Here is a 27,943-nt window from a genome sequence, read left to right on the forward strand (position 1 = left end):
ATACACAAGGACAAGAGGACTTGGCTGCTTTCACTGTAGATTGTTATTCATATCACAGATACATTCAGGTCATAAAACAAGAATATTAACTCATCGTGGTCATCTTTGCACCATAGCACACAACTGACCTGTTCTACATTGTACAATACACCCATCTTCCTAGCACTGGATCAGTAACTTATATACCGGTACCCCCCCCACCACCACCACCTTTACCCTACCAGAAAAAATGTACATCACAAATTGGACCCCTTCAAGTTCACTGACTCAACAGGGAGCAGAAATGGCCTATGACATCAGACTCAGGCATCACGGGAGCAAAGTTCTGGTCTGCTCAGTACGCATGTCCTCTCGTCCAGTTATACTGGAGGACTAGCTAGGAGGTTCTTTGATCAAATGCCTTCACAGCAGGGCTCCTCCTAAAGCTGAGACTGGGAATGGGTTTGAGGGAGAAGAGGAGCAGTGGGTTGAGAAACAAGAGTTGGGTGTGGACTCACTGTGTGGTAGAGGGTGCCAAGGGGATGGTCATGGAGGGAGGGGGAATATCGTGAATGAAGGGAATGGAAAGAGTAGGGTGCAAACCTGGTCCTTTCCAAAAATCTACATAAACCAAGTGAGTAAGAAGAACAAAAACCAAATTCATCCAAAATTCAATATATATATCATGATAAAAATAAACAATGAGCAATAACATGAAAGGGAAAATAACATGATTTTTCTGGGACTATATCAGACTAAATGGGCTTGGTCAATCCTCTGAGCTGGAGGAAGAGTCTGAGTCCTTCTGAGCCATGATGACGTCGTCCAAAAGGGCCTCCCTGTCAGAACTCTCGTATCCGCCTTGTGACAAGCTGTCGCCGCCTTCCATCTTAACTTCAAAAGCTTGAGTCAGGAAAGGGGAATTCTCCAAGTCTTCGTCCTCCATCATGTAGGCCCCGTCTGAGACCAGGGTCTCTTCTACACCTCCACCCAGGACTGGGTCCTCCAGCGGGGCAGGCTGAGGGGCATGGTGGTGGTGGTGGTGGTGGTGGCGGCGGACTCTCTTGGGGATGACAGAGCGAGCAGAGAGGAGCCGGTGGAAGAGGCTGTCTGGCAGAAAGCCCTGGAAGGACAAAATGGAGTAAACCAGGATCAGTTTTTGGAAATATTTTACAATGTGAAGCAGAACTGATTCACTGAACTTGATGTGTGCTAGGGCTGGGCGATATATATCGTGTGACAATAGATGTTTTCTATCGTTTCATATTTATGCTCTATCGTTTATTTCATTGTGTCGCAAATCACTCTTTACGGCAATATTTTTTGTCAATTGGACAACACTTTGTGTTCACATGTGGAAGGAAATTCGCAACACAAACATGGAGGAGAGTGAATGTGACACAGAGCACAGAGACACAGAGCTCGTACCTAAGAGGGGCTACTTCGGTTGTATGGACGTGGTTTGGGTACGAAGTCTGACACGGACCAGAAAACCGTCCTCTGCAAAATATGCCTCAGGCTTGTCCCAACAACAGGCTCAAACCACTAACATCTTTTACCACCTACGCAAGAATCATGTGAGTACAGAGAGTCTACGGACGAGACCCAAAAAAGTATAGTCGAGTGCTCAAATCAAACCCCCAACTCAAACGTTGCAAGAGGGTTTTGCCTGCGGCACACCATATGGCAAAGAATCACGAAGCTGGAAAGAGAACATCTGCAAAGACACGGCCCCAATATACACGGTTGAGAAACGGGGGTTTCGCGAGTTGGTGCTAACACTTGACCCAAGGAACCAAATGCAAATTGATAAGACTAATTAATGCCAAAATAACATGCAAAACAGGCAAGCCCCCAAAAATATAAATATATAGTTGAACTATAGTTGAAATGTTTTCTATTTACCTTTAGATTTTATACATTAATATTTCATATTTTGTTACATGCTTAATTGAATATTTGCACAAAGGTTCTATATAAAAGGAGAAATAATATAATGAGTACGTACCTTTTATTTATAATAATAAAAAATTTAATAAGAAATAGGCCTTTACATGTGGTCATTTTATATAAACTATTTATTCATTGAATTTACAGAAAATGTGCTACATCGTGATATGTATCATTATCAGGATTTGAAATGACCTATATCAGGATAGGAGATTTTGGCCATATCGCCCAGCCCTAACGTGTGCTGTAAATAAGTTAAGGGTACTCACAGAGCTCTGGACCATCTCAGCCCATTCTGGTGCCACTGCACAGTCAGGGTTCTCCTCCAGAAACACCCTCAGATCCTGCAGCATAGGTCCATACGTAGCCCCAACCTGAATAAAAGGGAAAGAAAATCCACCCTTAAGCAATCAACATCCACAAATAAATATTTGACCGAGGATCCCAATGCACCCATGTAATTCATCCTTTGCCATTTCTCACCTTCTTTCCTGTCCTCATATCAATGATCTTAACCTTCTCACTGCCCAACAGTGCTGCGGTCTTCTCAGTCCTCTTCTTCCTCCTCCTCCTCTTCTGGTTCACAAGGAGCTGGGGGGGGGGGGGGGGACACTGTGAAAATCTCAAATGATACTGTATTTCTCACAAAGTGCAGTACTTCTGGCCAGAGCCTCAATTGAGACATAGGCAGAGACAGACATGGACATACTCTTCCAGGTAAATCTACCTCCAACATGTCTCCCTCCACCTCATAGTCTGGGTTCTCTTTCAGCCAGTTGGGCAGGTCTCTGCGGCGAGGGGCTCGCTCCCCACTCAGCACTGTGCCCGTCATGGCATCGACCACCGGGACCGCTCCGTCTGGATCTGACAACTAGGTGGAAGATTATGAATGAGGCATGATAAATGCAAACATTACATGAATGTTTGAGTACGTAGATTCCAGAGTTTGTTTCTTTGTCTGCACATCTGTGTATTATGAGCAGTCTTAACCTCTGACTATGAGAATGTGCACTAGTATTGTATATATGTGTACTTCTTGGTCCCTACGCTTCCTGCGTCCGCTCCCTTCTCCCCCTGACCCATTGGACATCAAGGCATGCTTAGAGAAGGTCAGCTTCAGCCCCTCCTCCTAAGAGAGTAGGAAGTTAAAAAAAAAGGGGGGGGGGTGGAGAAAGAGACAATTAAGTCATTCCATCTGTACCTCAGTCAAAGAAGCTTTATCCCAATGTACTTCAATGGCCTAAAAAGCTGAATCAGGTGTTATTACTGGGCTAGAACAAAATACTGACCACTCTGTGGGTCCCCCAGCACCAGAATTGATTCAACTTTTCTGTGTTCCTCTCATCTCACCTTCAGGAGTTTGACGGTGAACTCAGATTCCTGTCCGTCTGCTCCTTCTCCACCGGGCGTGCTGTTGCCTTTCCGCATGAGCCGTGCAAAGCTGAGCTCATCCCCTGCCCCTAGGTCGTCAGAGCCTGGGTTGAGCTGGGCATCAGAGGCATAGCGCCGCCCTGTTGGCCACTGCCCAGACAGCACCAGGGTACAGAGGCTGTCCAGCCGGTTTATCAACACACGGTCCTGAGGGAGAAACCAGCCAATCACTCCACCAAAACAACAATCCCTTCTACTGTACAGTTCATATTCAACTTCCTGTTAATACTGTATTTGAAGTACTAATGTGCAAGCAACCAGAACATCATCCACATATCTGGATCCATCCATACTCTATAGTTGCAGACTGTATATGTCCCCAACCTACATACCTTGGGCCAATCAACCCTGAATGGGTCGGTAAGGGACTCTGGTGGCGCACCATCTTGAGATGGAGTCATTGAGAGCAAGCTGTTCTCCCCATCTTCCTCCATCTTCAAAGCAGCTGAAAACAGAATTTAAAAAACCTCATCAATGTGTGTTGTCTTATCTCAATCCTCACACTTCGATATCACTCAGTCACCACTCACCTCTTTCCCTCTCCGTTTCACTGTCGCCACTGTCGTCAGAGCTGCCTGATCGCTGGGAGGAGGTAGACGAGCCAGAAGAGTCAGAGTCAGAATCGGAAATCCCTCCTACACTTCTTTCTCCTTTATTTCCTCCACTTCTCGGCCCTCTCCCCCTGCTCTTCTTCCATCCCAAGCCGGTTCGGGCTCGGCCCTTCCCATCAGGACGGGAGAGGTGTGTGATCTGGGTATCTGAGTGGCCGAGAGCCTCAGAGGCTCCAAGGATGCGGGACTCCTTGTCCAGACCCTCCTCTTCTTTGACGACTGAGCCCTCCTCTCCCTGTGGTTGGAGGAGGGGAGTGGTGGGGGTGGGCTGGTTCTGCTGGTTCTCGAGGTAGTCGTGGCGGGCCTGGCTGAATGAGAACTGCGGGTCGAGGAAGACAGAGAGCTCAGTGCGGCTGACGCCGTGGAGGGCGGAACCCAGCATGAGCTCCCGGTCATGGGCTGGAGTGCTCCACCAGGCAGGCAGCTCAGAGCTGGGCAGGGCCAGCAGAAGGAGCTCCTCCAGGGAAGGGTGAGGCAGGACGTGCTCACGGAGACGGCGCAGCAGGCTGATGCGGTACAGGGTGCGAGAGGCTCGCTCCTCAGTGATTGGGGCCAGAGACTGGCCCAGCTCTGAAGGGTCTGGGGACAGAGAAAGGGGTTAGAGACCTGTCTCTCTTCAGATCTACCAAAATATTAAACACGATACACTGAACAAAAATATAAAAACGCAACATACAATAATTTCAAAGATTTTACTGAGTTACAGTTCATAAAAGGAAATGAGCCAATTGAAATCAATTCAATAGGCCTTAATCTATGGATTTCACATGACTCGGAATACTAATATGCATCTGTTGGTCACAAAAAAAAAAGAAGTGCATGGATCAGAAAACCAGTCAGTATCTGGTGTGACCACCATTTGCTTCATGCAGCGCGACATCTCCTTCACACAGAGTTGAGCAGGCTGTTGATTGTAGCCTGTGGAATGCTGTCCCACTTAGGGATGTGGCGATCATGACATTTTGTCACCCGGTGATTGTCAAGCAAATAACTGCCATTTTCATGGTAATTGACCGTTAATTAACAAACACATTTAGCATCTCCTGACTTCCACACACAGCCTACAAACCACTGATGCAGACCTTTGGAACATCTACATTTTAAAAAGTCGAATAGATCCATGTAATATAGTCTACACCTTCACAATAAATCCATTATTTTAGACAGGTCTAAAGAAACATGATATGAAGAAAATGTAGTCTATTTCAGAAGAACAGAATACTCAGTTGTTCTAATGTTATGCTCCGATCTGGCTATGCCATATGGCTGTAGGCTACACTCGTTCATTTAGCAGATAATATTTACATAGAATTCTGTGGCATTATTTTATAATATGAAGAATACAATTGAACATAGCATAATAAAATACAATTATATTTTCTCCAAACGATTTTTGCAATATGCAGCTATTGCGTGTTGAACGGTTAACAAAGCACCAGGTCCTCCTATATGCTTAATTTAGAGTTATTTATGCAACTTTAGTTGTCATACAAAAGTTGGGCTATATGTTTAGATTTCTATTACATTCGAAGGCTGCATGAAGCAACTAACAATGATTTGAAAAAAGTTGCATGAAAAAGGCATGAGCTCTGCTTTGGTTTTTCCTCGTGCTGCACACACTTCAGTCTCTAATTCACAATTTGACAAGCAATTGATAATGCCTTGAATTTCCCGGCAGCATCAACTTTTGTGTGGACGTAATGCCCCTTAAAAAAAACATGCCTTTTGCAGCCAGTGGCCGTTGTGTCCTTGGGATGAATATAAATTAGAATTCCATTCTCCTGGCTGCATGCACCGAAGCACCTCTCACTCACATGGCTCTCTAAAATAGCTAAATTCTCATTAGAAAATGCCCGTCACGTGATAGGGTATTTCTCGAATGCTACAAGTGAAGACAGACACATCAGGGATGCAACTGCGTGCGTCCTTATTCAATTCCGAGGTGCATATTAAAGATATTGGAAGAACGGTCCACATTTACTTTGTCAGCCAACAAGATGAGTAGGCCAAAAGAACAGCAAAAGCACTAGCCTATGTCAATCTAATATTCACCATAGTACCAAGAGAAACCAGGATGCCTGATTGCTCTTTAAAAGTGCTTTCCATTTTTCCTCTCCATCCCATTCAAAAGATGCAGAACGAAGAACAGATATAGCCCTTGGTTCATCCCAGACTTGACTGCCCTTGACCAGCACAAAAACATCCTATGGCGTTCTGAATTAGCATCGAATAGCCCCCGCGATATGCACCTTTTCAGGGAAGTCAGGAACCAATACACTCAAGTCAGTTAGAAAAGCTAAGGCTAGCTTTTTCTAACAGAAATGTGCATCCTGTAGCACTGATTCCAAAAAGTTTTGGGACATTAAAGTCCATGGAGAATAAGAGTACCTCCTCCCAGCTGCCCACTGCACTGAGGGTAGAAAACATTGTCACCACTGATAAAACTACGATAATTGATCATTTCAAAACCATTTTTCTACAGCTGGCCATGCTTTCCATCTGGCTACCCCTACCAACATCTCAGCACCCCCTGCATAAACTTGCGATCTGGTTTCTGAGCTGGTCATGGGTGCACCTCAGCAATGCTCAAGGTCCTAAACGATATCATAACCGTCATCATCGACCTGGCCAAAGCTTTCGACTGTCAATCACCGTATTCTTATCGGCAGACTCAACAGCCTTGATTTCTCTAATGACTGCCTTGCCTGGTTGACTAACTACTTCTTAGATACAGTTCAGTGTGTCAAATAGGAGGGCCTGTTGTCCGGACCTCTGTCTCTATGGGGGTGCCACAGGGTTCAATTTTCGGGCAGACTCTTTTTTTCTGTATATATCAATAATGTCGCTCTTGCTGCTGGTGATTCTCTGATCCACCTCTACACAGACGACACCATTCTGTATACATCTGGCCTTTCTTTGGACACTGCTAACAAACCTCCAAATGAGCTTCAATGCCATACAACACTCCTGAGGCCTCCAACTGCTTTTAAATGCAATAAACACTAAGTGCATGCTCTTCAACCGATTGCTGCCCGCACCCTCCTGCCTGACTAGCATCACTACGCTGGACGGTTCTGACTTAGAATGTGTGGACAACTACAAATACCTAGGTGTCTGGTTAGACTGTAAACTCTCCTTCCAGACACATTAAGCATCTCCAATCCAAAATGAAATCTAGAAATCTTCTTCCTAATTCGCTGCCAACATACCCTCCTAAAACTGACTATCCTACCGATCCTTGACTTCGGTGATGTCATTTACAAAATAGCCTCCAACACTCTACTCAGCAAATTGGATGCAAGTCCATCACAGTGCCATCAGTTTTGTCACCAAAGCCCCATATACTACCCACCACTGCGACCTATATGCTCTCTTTGGCTGGCCCTCACTACATATTCGTCACCAAACCCACTGGCTCCAGGTCATCTATAGGTCTCTGCTAGGTAAAGCCCTGCCTTCTCAGCTCACTGGTCACCATAGCAACACCCACCCGTAGCACATGCGCCAGCAGGTATATTTCACTGGTCACCACCAAAGCCAACACTTCCTTTGGCCACCTTTCCTTCCAGTTCTCTGCTGCCATTGACTGGAACAAATGGCAAAAACCACTGAAGCTGGAGTCTTAGATCTCCCTCTCTAACTTTAATCATCAGCTGTCAGAGCAGCTTACTGTACCTGTATACAACCCATCTGTAAATAGCACACCCAACTACCTCATCCCCATTTTGTTACTTATCCTCTTGCTCTTTTGCACCCCAGTATCTCTATTCTCTACTTGAACATCATCATCATCATCATCTGTCATTCCAGTGTTAATGCTACATTGTACCTCCCTACTCTTCTACATTTGCACACACACTGTACAGTCAAGGCCAAAAGTTTTGAGAATGAAAATGAATATTTGTGTCAATGTCTGTTGCCTCAGTTTGTATGATGGCAATTTGCATATACTCCAGAAGGTTATGAAGAGTGATCAGATGAATTGCAATTAATTGCAAAGTCCCTCTTTGTCATGCAAATTAACAGAATCCCCAAAATAAATTTCCACTGCATTTCAGCACTGCCACAAAAGGACTAGCTGACATGTCAGTGATTCTCTCATTAACACAGGTGTGAGTGTTGACAAGGACAAGGCCGGAGATCACTCTGTCATGCTGATTGAGTTTGAATAACAGACTGGAAGCTTCAAAAGGACGGTGGTGCTTGGAATCATTGTTCCATGGTTACCTGCAAGGAAACACGTGCTGTCATAATTGCTTTGCACAATAAGGACTTCACAGGCAAGGATATTGCTGCCAGTAAGATTGCACCTAAATCAACCATTTATTGGATCATCAAGAACTTCAAGGAGAGCAGTTCAAATGTTGTGAAGGCGGCTTCAGGACACCAAAGAAAGTCCAGCAAGCGCCAGAACCGTCTCCTAAAGTTGATTCAGCTGCAGGATTGGGGCACCACCAGTACAGAGCTTGCTCAGGAATGGCAGCAGGCAGGTGTGAGTGCATCTGTACGCACAGTGAGGTGAAGACTTTTGGAGGATGGCCTGGTGTCAAGAAGGGCAGCAAAGAAGCCACTTCTCTCCAGGAAAAACATCAGGGACAGACTGATATTCTGCAAAAGGTACAGGGATTGGACTGCTGAGGACTGGGCTAAAGTCATTTTCTCTGATGAATCCCCTTTCCGATTGTTTGGGGCATCCGAAAAAAAAAGCTGGTCTGGAGAAGACAAAGTGAGCGCTGCCATCAGTCCTGTGTCATGCCAACAGTAAAGCCTCCTGAGACCATTCATGTGTGGGGTTGCTTCTCAGCCAAGGGAGTGGGCTCACTCACAATTTTGCCTGAGAACACAGCCATGAATAAAGAATGGTACCAACACATCCTCCGAGAGTAACTTCTCCCAACCATCCGGGAACAGTTGTGACTAACAATGCCTTTTCCAGCATGATGGAGCAACTTGCCATAAGGCAAAAGTGATAACTAAGTGGCTCGCGGAACAAAACATCAATATTTTGGGTCCATGGCCAGGAAACTCCCCAGACCTTAACCCCATTGAGAACTTGTGGTCAATCCTCAAGAGGCAGATGGACAAAGCAAACCCCACAAATTCTGACAAACTCCCAAGCATTGATTATGCAAGAATGGGCTGCCATCAGTCAGGATGTGTAATTGACAGCATGCCAGGGCAGATTTAGAGGCCTTGAAAAAGAGTCAACACTGCAAATATTGACTCTTTGCATAAACTTCATGTAATTGTCAATAAAAGCCTATGAAATGCTTGTAATTATACTTCAGTATTCCATAGTAACATCTGACAAAATATCTAAAGACACAAACTTTGTGGAAATTAATTTGTGTCATTCTCAAAACTTTTGGCCACGACTGTACATAGATTATTCTATTGTGTTATTGACTGTACTTTTGTTTGTGTAACTCTGTTGTTGTTTTGTCACACTGCTTTGTTTTACCTTGGCCAGGTCGCAGTTGTAAATGAGAATCTCAACTGGCCTACCTGGTTAAATAAAGGTCAAATAAAATAAATAAATAGTACAATAGTTGACCTACTCTATCCTGTGCGAGAAATATATATTTCAAACGTAGTCGGACAGTTATGGGATGCAATAGAGCCCAAATTAATACAACCAAAAAACGTTTATACTCAATTAGGCTGACGCAACAGATCAGAACGTTTAGTTGAACATTTTTGATAGCCTAATAGTTGATTTCTTCACATAAGCGCAGCAATGCGCACACGGCAGTAGGCTATAAGCGCAGCAATGCTCACACGGCAGTAGGCTAGAAGCGCAAAAATTCCAAAATGCAATCAATTAGCTGGAAAACACTATTCTCAAAAGTGACTGGAAATGCGATTATGCATGTAATGCCTTTATTATTAAAAAAGGTGCCCTTTTATGGTGAAAATTCTCCCCCAAACATGAAACACACACGCTGCGTATGTATGCCAATTAGGCTCTACACTCATTTTAAAGCGGATTAAATGTGCTTAATTTTAAAGAAGTTATTTGGACACTTCAGTTGTGATACAAACCTTATCGGCATTTGGGCTAGGCTACATGAGGTTTGCGACTACGATTTGAAAAAAAAAAAAAAGGCATGCTCTGTTTCTTGCCTTACTGCACCCAAGCTGGTCATCATTCACAAGTGATAAGCTAGTGTTATCACCCATCAGACTATTCCTGATTTTATCTGGTCTTTGTACTAAATCATTTAAGTGTAAAATTTGTTTGGATTTAGAATGGATCATTATCATGCACCAGTCTTGAAACAGGGGCAGGGGAAAACATTTAAATAAAATGTCATATATGCACTTAAATTGTGAATGGAGGACGCTTTTCCCGTGGTCAATTTTTATGCCAGCCAGGTAGGCTATACTCATATTGTAAAGAGAAGCAATGTGCTTAATATTAGAAAAGTTGAGATTTAAATATAGTAGGCATAGACTCTAAAAAGGTGATGGGATCCTTTTAATTGAGTGCACCACTGTTTTCTCAAGCAATTGCATAGCCTATAGAAAATGTTATGCAACATTAGCTCTCATGAAGTGTTTGATTAGATTTTCAAAAATATTTGCATTGACGTTAGAGTGATGAGAGACAATAGAGTGCTAAGTACCAGGCAGTTAGCAAGTTTGGTGGGCTACTAATGACCATCAGCAGCATCAGAGCTTGGAGAAGCCCAATTACCGTGACTAAACAGTCACGTGAAATTTGACTGCCGTCGTGGCATTATTACAGTCACCTTAACAGCCCTAGTCCCACTCCTCTTCAATGGCCGTTCTGGATATTGGCGGGAACTGGAACAGGCTGTCATACACGTCAATCCAGAGCAATCCAAATGTGCTCAATCAAATCAAATGTTGTTAGTCACATGCGCCAAATACGACAGGTGTAGTAGACCTTACAGTAAAATGCTTACCTACAAGCCCCTAACCTACAGTGCAGTTAAAAAAAACATATGGATAAGAAAAAGAGAAAAGTAACAAGTAATTAAAGAGCAGCAGTAAAAAATAACAACGGGTGACATGTCTGGTGAGTATTCAGTCCATGGAAGATCTGGAACATTTTCAGCTTCCAGGAATTGTGTACAGACCCTTGCGACATGGGGCCGTGCATCATCATGCTGAAACATGAGGTGGAGGCGGATGAATGACAAGACAAGGTGACTCCGGACCTCGTCATGGTATCTCTGTGCATTCAAATTGCCATTGATAAAAAGTGTTTGTTGTCAGTAGCTTATGCCTGCCCATACCATAACCCCAACGTTGACGTCAGGTTAAGACCCTGGCACGCAGATGAGCTTCCCTGAGACGTTTTCTGACAGTTTGTGCAGAAATTCTTCGGTTGTGCAAACCCAGTTTCATCAGCTGTCCAGGTGGCTGCCAATTGCCTCAAAACTTGAGACATCTGTGGCATTGTGTGTGACAAAGCTGCACATTTTAGAGTGGCCTTATATTGTCCCCAGCACAAGGTGCATCTGTGTAATGATCACTCTGTTTAATCAGCTTCTTAATCTATACACCTGACAGGTGTGGCATATCATCTTGGCAAAAGAAAAATGCTCATTAACAGGAATGTAATCACATTTGTGCACAACTTTTCAGAGAAAGAAGCTTTTTGAAAAATGTCTGGGATCGTCTATTTCAGCTCATGAAACCAACACTTTACATGTTACGTTTATATTTTTGTTCAGTGTATTTGACTGATTTAAAAAGGTACTCAACGATATGACATTGATGCAGAAAGTAAACAGCACAGTGGATGAATTTCCACAATAACTAAGAGCATTGAAGCGCAAGGCTCAACTTCTCTGCTGTTTTGATCCTGTGGCTACCACGCTGTACAGAGTGAAGTGAACCCGTGCACATGCGCAGATATTGTTTGTGACTGTGTGAGAGCGAAGTCTTGCATCTCGCACATCTCAATACATGCGGTGCGGCTCGTGGCAACGTCATTTTGCTGAGTCTACCTTTTAGTGACTACACACTTTATCAACACCTTGACTGTAATAACATATGATGTAGTTCTGACCTTCTCCGGAGGCGGGCCGCAGGTTGCACACCCTCCGGCACATAGCCATGAAGCAGCGGAAGTAGCGGCTCAGACTCTCGTCAGTCTTCTTTTCTAGACGGGCAAATGTCCGGAAGCGAGCCCATTCCAGTTCAGCCTCTTCCCCCTCTGGGGTATCTGCCTCTTTCTTTATTCGCTCCACACCGAATGTGGACACCACACGGTAGAAGTCACACTCCTCTCTACGGGTCCACCTAGCAAGGAGACAAAAGACTAATGTTTAAAGTAGTAAAACACTAAAAACTCACTCAAATCTTATACCAGAATGTACAGTTAGGGACAGTTCCAAATTCACATGACCCTCCCTTTGTACTGTAAAAATAATAATCTCACCCTCCTTGATTTAACATTGACGCTATATTTATAATTATATGTAACACATTTTCCACCAACAGGTTGTGCCAATGCACCACACTCAACCAATAGCCTTGTGGTTAGACCAGTAGCCTTGTGGTTAGACCAGTAGCCTTGTGGTTAGACCAGTAGCCTTGTGGTTAGACCAGTAGCCTTGTGGTTAGACCAGTAGCCTTGTGGTTAGACCAGTAGCCTTGTGGTTAGACCAGTAGCCTTGTGGTTAGAGCGTCGGACTAGTAATCGCAAGTTCGAATCCAAATCCAAATCTGTCGTTCTGCCCCTGAACAAGGCAGTTAACCCACTGTTCCTAGGCCATCATTGAAAATAAGAATTTGTTCTTAACTGACCTGCCTAGTTAAATAAATAAATAATAGAAAAATGTAGTAAACGGCAGGACAAGGAAGTGAAACCGGGTCACTGGCGTAAAAGCCAAACACCCTACATCGTGCCAATAGAGTTAACCCACTTCGTAGGAAACTGTATCATGGCTCATATAGAGAGGATTGTGATTCTGTACTGCACATGTGATTCTGTACTGTATACCAAACAAATGTGCACCCGATTGATATAAATCATCGTGATTTATCATGATTTGATCCGTATCATTCTGCTACTTTGCAGTCAACATTTAAATTGGGAAGGTTTTTGGGGAAAATCATTGAAAATGACTATAAGCACGCATTGCTGATTTTATAGAGCCGATAAGCTATAGATGTCTTACCTTTAGAAATGTTTACTTCAGGCTGACTACAAGCATCTATTGAGTTGCAGTGTCCCATAAATATAATATCCAAATCAACTTCAAGAATCTACAAAATCAGTATATTACATTTGTATAGCATTAACAAGATCAATAGGAGACCTTTGAGCTGCATGTCACATTTGTTCTTTCATGCAAGCAGGTAACATTCGGCTATAAAACATTCGGCTATTCTGGACCCCCAACCCAGTCAATTTCAAACTGTCCCTTACACCATACAGAGACATTAAACAAACATATCAACAACTGTACCTCAGTTTCAGGACACATATGCTTGCAGAGTTAATAGTTGAGGGTAGTAGTTGGTACCTCTGTTGGCGTTCCTGGCGTGCAATCTCCTTCAGTTTACTGGCCTGCTCACACCTCCTGCGCCTACGGTCGCCCTTCTCTGCTGCCTCCACCTTCAGCTGCTCTCTCCTGTAGCTGCGCTGGTATGCCGTGATTAGACGACGGAGCCGCGCGGTAAGTGATGAGCTGGTCGGCCACTCACAGGCTTCGGACTGGCCAGAGGGTGGCCCCTTGGTTTTAACAGGCAATGCCTTGTCCTCGACACAGATATCATCATCCATGTTCAAGGAGTCAGCCTGGGGGAGAGAAATTATCATTAATGTCAACAATATTCTACAACCAAAATCAAATCAATGAGAATAATAAGCACTGATTCACACCTCCTCGTATAGGTCTTTGGTGTGCCTTAACGCAGGCTTGAACTCCGGGTCTTCAGAATACTTGTCATCGTCTCCTCTGGGGGAATTGTTTTTTCAAGTTAATGGTGGTGAGGCCAGCTCTAAATAATTGTGTAATATATAGTTAGCGGGTTGTTTGGTGAGGTGCTAATAAGGTTAGCCAGTGTAGCTCACCCGTCTCCCAACTCTGCGTCTGCAGAGTGCTGCTCAGCATCAATGGCCTGGTCGTCAGGGCGACCAGCTCTCTCCAGGAAACAGAGACAGTCGTCGGCACGCATAGTAGTGTACATCTCATACCCTGGAACAACACACTGTGGAGTTACTACAAAACACACTCACTAAACACCACGTTCCTAAACAAACTCCTAAACACTTTTTCACATTCACACACACCATGTTTGAAAACTCCGACGAGGAGGGAGCGGTCTGCCTCTGTATCCCACCAACCTGATGGCACCTCAAGCTGCTCCATTTCAGGCATCCAGATGTCAATATCCCTACGAGGACACAGACAGATGGATTCAGTATATGCCTGAGAGTGTGTGTAGATGTATGCGTGTGGGCATGTGTATAGCAGATAACAAGGATTTTTAATAGGTTGAGACCTGGCATCAGCTCCTCTCAGCACAGAATCAGCATGTTCTCCAATAACTTCCTGTCTCAGGTAGTACAGCATACGTACTCTCAGCAACACCCTGACGACGAGGAAAGGGTTAATGCTCTGACACTGAGCACAAACACTTCAGTACTCTCTATAGAGGTTGAGGGTGAATACACACTGACTTGTTGCACTGGTGCTTGAGATGTTTGCGGTAGCTGTCGTCCAGAAGCAGGGAGTCGGGGTTGTACTTGCGGATCCACTCCACCTTCTGAACATCAAAGGAGCTCTGAGCCTTCACTCTCTTCCCCTTCCTGCCCCGAGGAACAGGGATGGACAAACCTAGACATAGAAACACATTGAAACATATACGCAGGACCCTGGAAGGCAACGCTAAAGTGAGAGAAAATACATTAACAAAGTTATCCAAAACAGCAAGAAATATTTGGACAATGGGTACCAGAGTGGTTGAGGGGTGTGTGGGGTTCAGTCCGTACCAGAGTGGTTGAGGAGTGTGTGGGGTTCAGTACGTACCAGAGTGGTTGAGGAGTGTGTGGGGTTCAGTCCCTACCAGAGTGGTTGAGGGGTGTGTGGGGTTCAGTACGTACCAGAGTGGTTGAGGAGTGTGTGGGGTTCAGTCCCTACCAGAGTGGTTGAGGAGTGTGTGGGGTTCAGTTACCAGAGTGGTTGAGGGGTGTGTGGGGTTCAGTCCCTACCAGTGGTTGAGTGGTCAGTGAGAGTGGTTGAGGGGTGTGTGGGGTTCAGTACCTACCAGAGTGGTGGTTGAGTCTGTACCAGGTGATTGAGGGGTGTGGGGTTCAGTCTGTACCAGAGTGGTTGAGGGGTGTGTGGGGTTCAGTACCTACCAGAGTGGTTGAGGGGTGTGTGGGGTTCAGTCCGTACCAGAGTGGTTGAGGGGTGTGGGGTTCAGTCCGTACCAGAGTGGTTGAGGGGTGTGTGGGGTTCAGTCCGTACCAGAGTGGTTGAGGGGTGTGTGGGGGGTGAGGGGTGTGTGGGGTTCAGTCCGTACCAGAGTGGTTGAGGGGGGTGTGGGGTTCAGTCCGTACCAGAGTGGTTGAGGGGTGTGTGGGGTTCAGTCCATACCAGAGTGGTTGAGGGGTGTGTGGGGTTCAGTTCATACCAGAGTGGTTGAGGAGTGTGTGGGGTTCAGTACGTACCAGAGTGGTTGAGGAGTGTGTGGGGTTCCCGGCCGTTCTCTGGCGGGGTGATGAGCTCCCAGATAAAGCTCTTAATGTTCTCGTCTCCACGGTAATGCAGCAGGCAGAAGACCAGGATGACCCTGCAGATAGTCTCCACGTCTCGCTCCCCGAGGCGCCGCTTACAGCGTGCATGAGACAGGATGTCCCTCCAGCGCCCCCACCTGGACAAACACAGGTCGCAGAGTGAGAAAGGAGGCTCAACACAATAGCATGGAGCTTACTTTATTAGAAACTCCGGTAACAACTTCACTATCATATGTATTATAAATACACCTGTCCAGAAAATAATAAAAAACTCCAGGCCCTAGCCAAATACACCTACCCGTAAACAAGCAGATGTTTCTCCACGCGGAAGCAGTCGGTGCGGCCGTAGCCGTTTCCAGTGTGGCGCTCGGAGCGCCTAGAGGACCGGGACTGCCGGGAATTGGCAGGAGGGTACTCGTCGTCGCTATCGGGGTCAGATATCTCCCCACCCTCGCCCCTCAGGGTGGCAAACTGACGGGTCTGCTTCCTCACCCTGGGCGTGTCAATCACCAGGGTGTTCTACAGGGATGGTGTGAGAAAACATAAGGAAAATTAGCTTTTCTCACAAAAAACAAGCACAGAGTAAACATACACACGCCTGAGACGTTAGTATTACCTTCCTATTCATGGAATCAAAGTCTATGTCTGCCCTCTTGGCCCACTTCTGCCAGAACTCGGGGTCGTCCAGGGCAATGTCGGTCCTGTTCTCAGTAGCCACGAAGCTGGCCTTGGAGAAGGTGGAGCCCTTGCCCTCACTCTCAATGGTGATGGTGGTGGCTCTCCTTTGGAGGATCTGGTCAATGTCCTCCTCACAGAACTTGGAGCCCTCGTCCTCCTCGTCCATAATGGCAGCATACGCCCCCTTCCTCAGGAGGTCCTCGATCTCCTTCTTGGAGAACTGCTGGATTTGCTACGAAACGGTTGGAACAGGACGGACATTAAAACCTCTTAAGCGCACCCGACACGCAGGCGTCCCATCTAGCCATCTAGAAATGCAAATGCTAATAGCACTCGTTAAAACTCAAACGTTCATTAACACACACATGCAGGGTACTGAATTAAAGCTACACTCGTTGTGAATCCAGCCAACAAGTCAGATTTTTAAAATGCTTTTCGGCGAAAGCATGAGAAGCTATTATCTGATAGCATGCAACACCCCGAAATACCTGAAGGGGACGTAAACAAAATAATTAGCATAGCCGGCACTACACAAAACGCAGAAATAAAATCTAAAACATTCATTACCTTCGACGAGCTTCTTTGTTGGCACTCCTAGATGTCCCATAAACATCACTATTGGGTCTTTTTTCCGATTAAATCGGTCCATATATACCCTAAATATCGATCTATGAAGTGTGTGATCCAGAAAAAAACAGCGTTTTAAAACGCAACGTCATTTTTTAAAATTAAAAAAGTCGACGATAAACTTTCACAAAACACTTCGAAATACTTTTGTAATCCAACTTTAGGTATTAGTAAACGTTAATAATCTATCAAATTGATCACGGGGCGATGTGTATTCAATAGCTCCACGTCTTCAAATCATGTTCTGAAATTTTTCCTCCAAAACATCCTGTCGGAGACCGGAAGGAATGGGCTCCCTCTTACTCGTTTGACCAAGAAACAAAGCCCAGGCAATTGACAAGACTGGCGACATCGTGTGGAAGCTGTAGGACTTGCAATCTCAGTCAGCCCCATGTAATTTGGTTTCCCATAGACAATACATGCAAGTGGCGCATGGATATTTTTCCCAGCTTTCGGTGATCAGTTTTTCTTGCGCTTTTCGATTAAACACACGCTCTGTTATAGTCACGGCCGTGATTTAACCAGTTTTAGAAACGTCAGAGTGTTTTCTATCCACACATACTAATCATATGCATATACTATATTCCTGGCATGAGTAGCAGGACGCTGAAATGTTGTGCGATTTTTTACAGAATGTTCGAAAAAGTAAGGGGTAGGCTTAACAGGTTTTAACCAGTTAGCATCTAAACAAACAGCAGACAAAAAAAACTCCATATTAAGTAAACAACAGCTTGGACCTCCTTACTCCGTTGACATTGCTCTCCTTGTTACCGCTCATGCTCTGCAGTACAGCCCGGTCCAAACCCAGTTTGAGGCTGGCCTTGTCTAGCATCTCCCTCTCATAAGAGTTCCTGGTGATCAGACGGTACACCTTCACCGCCTTGGACTGGCCGATACGGTGACACCGCGCCTGAGCCTGTTGGGAGAAGGCAGGATTAGTACATCAATAGAATGCCATTGTGTGGTAAGGGTACTAGGACGAAACATTGGAAGGAACCAGACACAAAAGCGGGAGATCAGACATTACCTGCAGGTCGTTTTGAGGGTTCCAGTCGGAGTCAAAGATGACGCAGGTGTCAGCAGCAGTTAGGTTGATGCCCAGACCTCCAGCCCGTGTACACAACAGGAAGACGAAACGGTCCGAGTCTGGTTTGCTGAAGCGGTCAATGGCTGCCTGACGCAGGTTCCCTCTCACTCTGCCATCAATACGCTCGTACAGGTATCTGGGCAGAACGTTAATAAAGACAACTTCTTACTCATCTAGATTACTCTTCACATCCAGTCTGTCTACTTTTAAAACGACCCACATCCTAGTCTACTACCACAGACTGATAATGTAGTAAAACAAAACTTACTAGCAAAATCTATTGTTTTCAACATGCCCATACCCGTTGATGAGGCAGCCAGTCGATCTAGACCGTCATAAATATAATTTTATTTGTCACCTAAGCCGAATACAACCTTATCATGAAATGCTTACTGAACAGTCTGACTTGGGTAACCGGAGTCTTTGACATTTTTTGGGGCCTTCCTCTGACACGGCTAGTATATAGGTCCTGGATGGCAGGAAGCTTGGCCCCAGTGATGTGTTGGGCTGTACGCATACCTCTTGTTGATGAGGCAGTCTATCTAGACCAGCATACCTCTTGTTGATGAGGTAGTCCTCCAGGATGTCCAGGCAGCGCACCATCTGGGAGAAGATGAGCACCTTGTGTCCCCCGGCCTTCAAGCGAGGCAGCAGTTTGTCGAGCAGGACCAGCTTGCCTGCGGATCTCACCAGCGCCTGCAGGTGAAAGTCTGGGGCCACGGGGTTGTAAACACCCCTCAGCTCAGCCACAATCTTCTCCTCTGCCCCTGGACAGAACAGACAGAAGGGGGGTTACTATCCCATTGTATACCATTGCATCCTGGGAAAGGTATGAAGACAGTGGCGTATACAGATGAACAGTTGGAGTGACGTTAGGTCAACAGATGCTGTGGTAAGCATCAAGTGACTGCAGGCTAGCTGCATTAAGAGTCTCTGTTGGGGTTACTGTTTTTGGAGGAGGAAGGGTATTGAAGTGTTGTTGTGGTGTAAGGTACCAGTAATAAGGTAGGGGTGGTTGCAGCACTTGCGTAGCTCCATCATGGTGTTGAGCAGATTGGGCACGTTGCTGTTGCTGGTGGCTCCCATGCTGAGGAAACTGAAGTTCCTCTCTAAGATGGCTCGGTAATATTTCTTCTGCACATCTGTCAGCTCCACCTGTTTAAATAAGGTTGTATTAGCTTGATGGTTATGGTCCATTAAGAAAAACATTCTGCTACGCATATACAAGGTCACCTTGGTTATATGGTGCAATATTATTAATTTTGAGTGTCAAATCTTACCTCAATGATGGTCTCCTGTTTTGGTGCCAAGTTCTTCTCCACGTCCTCTTTGAGTCTGCGCAGCATCATAGGCTTCAGAATGGCCTGGAGCTTCTGGACCTGCTCCTCTGTTTTGAGGTCTCCAAAGTCACGAAGGAATTCAGACTCTGATGAAAACTGAGCTGGCTCCAGGAAGTGCAGCAGACTGAAGAGTTCCTCCACTGTGTTCTGGAGGGGGGTACCAGTTAGAAGCACCTTATGCTCCTGAGAACCAGGGAGGATAGGGGAGTGGAATCGAGAGTGGAGGAGGAAGACAAGGAGACGAACAGAGAAAAAGAGGTAGAGGGGTGTTTTTATGCCTCTTTTTAAACAAGACCAAAATGTTGTCACATCACAATACATTTGTCACCTTGTCCCTTAGACCATCTATCCCCTGATTACTCACCAAGTCCAGCATCTTGAGACTGTCCAGCAGCTTGCAGTTGCGGTTCTTGAGGCGGTGAGCCTCGTCAATGATCACACAGCGCCAGGAGATTTCCCTCAGCTCAGGGCAGTCGGACAGAATCATCTCAAATGTGGTGATCAAGGCATCAAACTTATACGCCCCTGGGATCAGATGATCCTGTAATAGAACACTCTAGTTAGAGGAACTAAATGTCGATGTACCAAGAATTAAATTATCTGAACACGAGAGAATCATTGTCTTCCGACAGTTCCTACTGCACAACAAGCACTGCAACCACTGTAATCCATTCTTCTGTTCTAAGGTTACACAAATAGAATGCGACACACACACACCTTGTCATCCTTGCAGTACATCTCGTACTGCTGGATCATCTGCCTGCTGGCCAGGCTGCCGTGGTAGACGATGGCGTTCATGTCAGTCCAGGTGGCGAACTCCCTCTCCCAGTTGGTGATGGTAGAGAGAGGAGCGATGACCAGGAAGGGGCCCTGGACCCCGGCACCAAACACCTCGGACAGCAGAGAGATGGACTGGATGGTCTTCCCTAGACCCATCTCATCTGCCAGGATACAGTTCTGTCTGTAGGGCGAGAGGATGTGTTAATATGGATAGAATGGGATGTGAAATGCATTCAATAAAATAAACATTAGTACCTGTTGTACCAGTTGAAGAGCAGCCAGTTGACTCCTTCTAGCTGGTATTCTCGGAGTACGTTCCCACTCTTATACTCTCTGAATTCCTCCAGCTTCTTCCATGCAGCTGCTTGGGGTCGGGGCTAATGAGAGGAGCGAATGGTTTAGACTGTGGAATGATGGCTTATTGGATTAAAGCAGTGGCACTACTCACATGGAACGTTGTGAACACACACGACCAGTGAATACCCACACGCACCGTTCTCTTGAGTTGAGGTTGGCGGTCTTGGATCTTCCTGAACTCCTCCACCTTGACCTCGTCCACATCCTCTCTTAGCTCCCAGGTAGCATCTTCATAGGGCAGAGAGCACCACTTCACCAGGTAATACACCACCAGCTGGAAGATACAATACACACTTAGGATTATTTGTCTAACCCAGAATTTTCACAATGAGATCAATTCATGGTTTTAATTCATGGTTAACAAGAACAGATTAAGACTTGTCCTTTAGAGATCAGAATTCAGTCATCGACTTCTCTCACCTCTCCATTGTCCACACTGTTGGACTCATCCAGGATCCGGTCCACCTCCACATAATCTGGGTTGAAGGGCTCCTCTTCCTAAGGACAGGAGCACAGAGAGGATGACACACACAAAAAACACAGCGAATCCCTAAAGTTACACCTCTATACACATACCCACCTACTTCACAATCGGAGGGTTACCAAAATGTTTCTGTGAAAGAGGCCATATTATTCCCTTACCTCCTGTAAAAGGTGTCTCATCTGTGCATGTTTGGCCTTGAATCTCTTGAGCTTCTGATGGATCCTCTTGTCTCTCTCCAGCTGCTCCAGAGTGGCCCACTCACAGTGCATGTAGGAGCTGAGAGAGAGAACAGGGAGGTCAGGGGTCAGCCATGGATGTAAAGGAAGACATTCCCCATGCACTGTTGATCTTGGATGCTCCACAAACAATTTCATGGATCTCAAACCGACATTTTAGTCAATAGACATCCCCAGGAAAGAGTGAGACTTACTAGTTCTTATATTTGACAAAGAATTCCTCAGCATTGATGTAATGTCCTGGAGACACCTTTAAAATATGAAGAGAGGAACAAACATGATACATAATGATTTGCAACTTCTTAAATTAGCAAAATCCTCAAATTCTAACAATCAACAGAAAAAAAAGCACAGTAAGCACACTCACCTCCTTTTTAGTTAACCTCATGGACAAAACTTTGTCAACAATTGCTGCATCTTCCTCATTGGGGTTTTCCTGTGATACATATACATGTGTTATACAGCTGTCATGTACAGGTGATAATATAACCAACACTCACTCAACAGAACAGCTCAAACCTGATCAAAATCTCCCACTCACCACAAAGAACTGCATGCTAGAAAGGCTGTCCCCGTCCAACTGCAGCTCCTGTTTGAGCTGCTCTCCCATCAGCTGCCCCGTTGCTCCTCCGGTAATGGACGCCACCGCCGCCGTCGTGGTGGTTACGTCCACGTCCTCTCTCCGGTTCGTCCTCGTCGTCAGTGATTTTGATGTCCAGATCCTCAGTGTATTTCTTCCTCTTCACCTGACGGTTAGAACGTCTCTTCTGGTGGAAGAGGGAGATGACATGGAAAAAAGTCAGACATCGGTCAGGAAGTCTTGACAAACATCCAGTGCAGTACTGTACGTATTAAGGGAGGAGGGGGGGTTGTGTGTAAGTGTGTGTCAGTAGGAGGGACGTGACTCACCGCAAGCATGTCCTCATCCAGGGCCTTAGAGGGAGAAGCGGGGCTCAACTCCCCATCAGAATGGTCTGAGGAGGCATTCCTCTTCCTCTTCTTACCCCCCACTAGAGTGATTGTACTGGGGCGAGAGACAGGGGAGGATGAGAACGAGAATTAGTTGGAGAAATAGATACAACACCCCCCCAAAAAATACAGAATGAGAACATCACAACTTACTTGATCTTTGCCTTGCTTTTGCTCTTGCTGCAGCCGGTTCCAGCCGCCCCTCCAGGTGTCCCACCAGCAGCCCCACCTGCTGCCTTGGCTTTGCCCTTCTTTTCTGCACCAGCCCCGCCCTTCCCTGCTGCAGCCGCTGGGCTCTTCTTTTTACTCCCTCCTCCCTTCTTCTTGGCTCCAGGTGTGCCAGTGGTCGTTGCAGCTGCCCCTTGGTCAGCAGCCTTTTGTCCGGCAGGCAGTTCGTCCTGGTTGAGGACTCGTGGAATGTTCCTCTCTCCCCGGGCCTTGGCCCTGGCAATGGCCTCAGCCACAATACGGTTGGCCTTCTCCTGCTTGCACAGGGTCTCCAAACGACGTACAGGCTCCTGGGCCTTTGCTAGCCGTATCCCTGGTGACGACATAGTGGTGGTGGTGGAAGGGGTGGAGCCAGCAGCTGAGGTGTTGATGACCTTCACTACGGAAACAGCTCTGCCTGCTGTCGAGGTGGCATTTGTCTGTGGAGATATATATATATATATATATAGATAGATAACAACTTAAGAGGTATCTAAGAGGCAAAATAACCTGAACGTGTAAGGTTTGACAAGTGAGATTTGAAACTCGATACATCTATCATGTAGACGTGTGTATATAAAGTACCAGTCAAAAATGTGGATACACCTACTCATTCAAGGATTTTTCTCTATTTGTACAATTTTCTACATTGTAGAATAATATTGAAGACATCAAAACTATGAAATAACACATGGAATCATATAGTAACCAAAAAGGTGTGACACAAATCAAAATATATTTTATATTTGAGATTCTTCAAAGTAGCCACCCTTTGCCTTGATGACAGCTTTGCACACGCTTGGCATTCTCTCAACCAGCTTCACCTAGAATGCATTTAAATTAACAGGTGTGCCTTGTTAAAAGTTAATTTGTGGAATTTCTTTCCTTTGCGTTTGAGCCAATCAGTTGTGTTGTGACAAGGTAGGGTTGGTAAACAGAAGATAGCCCTATTTGGTAAAAAAAAAACAAGTCCATATTATGTCAAGAACAGCTCAAATAAGCACAGAGTAACAACACTCCATTACTTTAAGACACGAAGGTCAGTCAATCGGTTTCTTCAAGTATAGTAGCAAAAACCATCAAGCGCTATGATGAAACTGGCTCTCATGAGGACTGCAACAGGAAAGGAAGACCCAGAGTTACCTCTGCTGCAGAGGATAAGTTCATTAAAGTTACCAGCCTCAGAAATTGCAGCCCAAATAAATGCTTCACAGAGTTCAAGTAACAGACACATCTCAACATCAACTGTTCAGAGGATACTGTGTGAATCAGGCCTTCATGGTCAAATTGCTGAAGAAACCACTACTAAAAGAACACCAATAAGAAGAGACATGCTTGAGCCAAGAAACACAAGCAATGGACATTAAAACAGGTGGAAATCTCTCCTTTGGTCTGATGAGTCCAAATTTGAGATTTCTGCTTCCAACCAGAGTCTTTGTGAAACGCAGAGTAGGTGAACGGATGATCTCTGCATGTGTAGTTCCCACCGAGAAGCAGGGAGGAGGTGGCGTGATGGTGCTTTGCTGGTGACACTATCAGTGATTTATTTAGAATTCAAGCCACACTTAACCAGAATGGCTACCACAGCATTCTGCAGCGATACTCAGTCCCTCTATGTGCAAACCAGATGGGATGATCATTTGTTTTTCAACAGGACAATGAACCAAAACACACCTCCAGGCTGTGTAAAGGCTATTTGACCAAGAAGGAGAGTGATGGAGCGCTGCATCAGATGACCTGGCCTCCACAATCACCAAACCTCAACCCAATTGAGATGGTTTGGGATGAGTTGGACCACAGAGTGAAGGGAAAGCAACCAATGACTGCTCAATATATGTGGGAACTCCTTCAAGACTGTTGGAAAAGCATTCCAAGTGAAGTTGGTTGAGAGAATGCCAAGAGTGAGCAAAGCTGTCAAGGCAAAGGGTGGCTACTTTGAAGATTCTCAAATATAAAATATATTTTGATTTGTGTAACACTTTTTTGGTTTCATAGTTTTGATGTCTTCAATATTATTCTACAATGAAAATAGTAAAAAATTGTAAAAAATAAAGAAAAACCTTTGAATGAGCAGGTGTGTCCAAACTTTTGACTGGCATGTATGTATGTATGTATGTATGTATGTATGTATGTATGTATGTATGTATGTGTGTATGTGTGTATGTGTGTGTGTGTGTGTGTGTGTGTGTGTGTGTGTGTGTGTGTGTGTGTGTGTGTGTGTGTGTGTATGTATGTATGTGTGTATGCATGCATGCATGTATGTATGTATGTATGTATGCATGTATGTATGCATGTATGTATGCATGTATGTATACCTGTGGTTGCAGCAGCAGTTTGAGGGGCATGGCTAGTCTCTGTCCACCTTGACCCTGGGAGATCTGAACAACCTGTGGGCTACTACCTTGCCCCCCGGACACCAGCTGAAACTGCAGGACAGAGACCGTTCTAGTTACAGATCAAAGTCTTCATAGAACAGGTCAGTAATTCTGATTAGTTAACTGAGAGTGGAGAATTTCCTAATTACTAATTCAAGCCACTCCTCCTCCTCCTTACCTTGGGTCCCCCCTGTTGGTTGGGTTGCTGCTGCACTTGCAGCTGGATGGTGAGCACTTTAGGCTGTGTCCCCGTCTGCCCTGCCCTTGCCTGGGTGAGAGCAGCCAGCTGACCCCCCTGGAGGACCAGCTTCCCTGGGAGATTACCCAACACCAGCCTCTGCTGCTGGCCCTGCTGCAGCTGACCCGACCCACCGACTGTCACAGCACCCCCCTGGGCCGCACCACCCTGAGGCTGCTGCAGCACCAGTGTGATCCTCTTGGCTTCACCCTGAGAGGAGAGAGAAATTATCAATTAGAAGATAATAATTTAGTTAGAAATGTGCAATCTTGAGACCTGAGGTGAAGAGCCCTGGTTAATGGAGGTTACTGACTACTGAAAACATAGTATTTGACAATCCTGATGGTTAGGCCAAGTTGAGCTCAGAGGGCAATCTTACCTGTTGTGGTACTGTAGTGAGGGTGACCCCTTGTGGTCGGACTGTAGTGGTGCCTGTAGCAGCAGCGGTTACCTGTGTCTGCATGGCAGACTGCAGCTGCACCTGTGTCTGGGGCTGTAGCTGGATTTGCGTTGCCTGTCCTTGGGTCTGGAGCTGCACTTGAGCCTGGGCAAGCTGGGCTTGCGGTATCTGCACCTGGACAGTCTGAGTCTGGCTTTGGGACTGGCCCTGAGGAATGGAGATCAACTGTACCTGCTTCAGGGGTCCGTTGGGCGACTGAACCAGCCTCTGTACCCCAGTTCCCACCTTCACCTGTCCCTGCCCAGGAGACGCTTGGTTCAGGACCGTTCCTCCAGACAGTATCTGCATGCCGGGCCTGAGTTGGGTTCCAGACAGTACCCTGGCAAAGGTGACCTTCCCCGCTTGGGAGCCTGTCCCAGCAACAGTCTGCAGCAGCTGTGCTTGCCCCCCAGGTCCTTTCAGGATGACGATCTTGGCACCTCCCTGGCCTCCGGCCTGCTGGGTGATGGCAGCTAGCTGCTGAGGAGTAAGCTGCTGTGCGATCTGTGTAAGCTGCTGTGTGGTGAATTGTTGTGTGGTGATGTGTTGCGTGGTGCCAGTAGAGCTATTGACAGTCAGAGGTGAGCTCAGCAGGACTGTGGCAGCCCCACTGGTGTTACTGGCTACAGAGAGTGTTGTCTGAGGTACTGTTGTAGCTATTGAAACAGTCTGAGGGAGGGCAACCGGGACTGGGGCCAGCTGCTGCACAGGTACTGGGTCTGGGATGGTTGGAGCTGCCACTGGTATGCTGAGCGCTGGGGTGGAGAGGTCTGGGGTTGGTTCAGAGGGGGGGTCCACCTGCCCCAGAGCCAGTTTCAGAGCCTCCTCCACGGGGTCTGTGAAGGCATCGTCTGGCAGGGCATCCAGGTTAAACAGTGGCGTGTCATCAAAGAGGTCCATGATGGGGTCTGCCATTTTTCCCAGTCCACAGAAGATATAGAGAACAAAACAGTCTTGCTCTCAGTCAGAAAGATAGGGAAACCGTAGATCTGACCAGTATGTCCTAAAAAAAACTATCGGAAAATCAAAAAGATCATAAATATCCTTCTGTGATTTGATAACCAAAACACATTTCTATCAAAACGTGAATCACTTACTAAAATGGATTCTGAGGTTTCAGTCCTGTGCAGACAATTTACGCGGGCTTTGTCTGTGTATCCTCTAATGACATATTTGGGTAGTGTAGATGGGGGGGGGGGAATCTACATTTAAGCTAGATACCAGAGAAAGAGGTTCGGGGAAGAGGAGAATCGCACTATTTTTTCCACCTCTTCCTCACCCCTTTCCTCTTCCTTGTTTTCAGTGCCTACTTCTCTCTGTGTGCAATGATCCCCATCTGAGAGATCATTCGCTGATGTCTCTTTCCTAAAGAAGACAGAGAGAAGATAAGGGGTTAGCTTAACCAGGGAAAATCACTATTCCAATGCACTTTCTGAAAGTAGCAGGCAAAGTGTGCCATGACTCTCGCTGCTCTTGGTGGGATGAAATTGTCTGAGTTGTTATGTGGTATCTTGTTAGCTAGTAACGTAAGCTAGTTCGTAAGCTAACTGGCGTATCAGGGGCCCTGTTGCTGACGTATTTTCACGATTTTGGTGAAAATAGTATAACATAAAAGCTTTGTTTCAATAATACGAAAACAATCGATGCATGCAGCTTCAAGTAGGGGTTCTGAAAAGCTATCTATATCGTCATTCCCGTATTGTTTACCGTTTCCCGGAATCATAAGTTGATCCATCGATGCTAGCTAGCTATAACAACAACAAACACTAACTAGTAGTTTGTTTTTCCTTCAATCAAACATGCCTTCATTGAGATCATAGACTATTATACGAGCAGTGTTTGTATGGAAAGTAATAGTTTAAATGGCAAGTGGGCTAAAAACATCCGTCTAGTATAACATGGATTCTTTCCGACCGTGTTGCTCTCCGCAAACCCGCTTCAGTACAGATATAACGTTAGCATTAAATTGCTATTTGCATTGGATGAGGCTGTTTTGGGATAGATCTATTTAAATGGTACGGTACTATATAATAGGTCAGTCAATAGGTAGCAGCATCTCCATAATTTACTGCATACCGTTACCATCCACTATTTCAATCTCATCAACAAACCAGACCAAACCAAAGGCAACGTGCCACAATAACCATAGTCTGTCTACGATCAGACACGGGTAGAGGCCGCAATACTATTTGGGTTGGACTGCGTCTGTTCATCAGAAAAAATATCCCCTAATAACCATACTATCCACTGCCCCGACTCTCAGTTACAATTTAGGGGTGCTAAATGTACCTTTCCATCGACACACATGGCTTTCTCCGTCTCACAACACTGTACGATTACAGGAAACGGCCAGCAAAGAGCAGGAACTAACGTTCTTGCCAGCGAAAACGTTGAACGTGTGCCCATCGAATCCCATCCGCTTAACTATCATTG

The 27,943-nt window shown here is 45.8% G+C and overlaps 1 protein-coding gene across 1 annotated transcript; it reads right to left on the minus strand.

Moving 5' to 3' along the window:
- Positions 1 to 25: 25 nt before the first annotated feature.
- On the minus strand, positions 26 to 27,924 carry LOC124009302 (chromodomain-helicase-DNA-binding protein 8-like). The gene is given in 39 exon segments (XM_046320959.1): positions 26 to 1,102; positions 2,199 to 2,303; positions 2,413 to 2,520; positions 2,657 to 2,800; positions 2,963 to 3,058; positions 3,280 to 3,507; positions 3,693 to 3,805; positions 3,891 to 4,550; positions 12,013 to 12,245; positions 13,475 to 13,749; positions 13,834 to 13,909; positions 14,026 to 14,149; positions 14,245 to 14,348; positions 14,457 to 14,546; positions 14,635 to 14,791; positions 15,628 to 15,830; positions 15,992 to 16,212; positions 16,310 to 16,603; positions 17,744 to 17,914; positions 18,026 to 18,221; positions 18,642 to 18,852; positions 19,081 to 19,240; positions 19,366 to 19,608; positions 19,790 to 19,966; positions 20,143 to 20,386; positions 20,461 to 20,582; positions 20,699 to 20,836; positions 20,983 to 21,060; positions 21,205 to 21,322; positions 21,477 to 21,532; positions 21,650 to 21,718; positions 21,824 to 21,961; positions 21,963 to 22,049; positions 22,192 to 22,306; positions 22,405 to 22,898; positions 24,774 to 24,884; positions 25,012 to 25,281; positions 25,451 to 26,875; positions 27,800 to 27,924. Coding segments are annotated over 38 exon segments (7,758 nt in total). The 5' UTR covers positions 26,426 to 26,875; positions 27,800 to 27,924; the 3' UTR covers positions 26 to 748.
- Positions 27,925 to 27,943: the final 19 nt, after the last annotated feature.

This window comes from Oncorhynchus gorbuscha, linkage group LG22, assembly GCF_021184085.1.
Source record: "Oncorhynchus gorbuscha isolate QuinsamMale2020 ecotype Even-year linkage group LG22, OgorEven_v1.0, whole genome shotgun sequence".
NCBI lineage: Eukaryota > Metazoa > Chordata > Actinopteri > Salmoniformes > Salmonidae > Oncorhynchus > Oncorhynchus gorbuscha.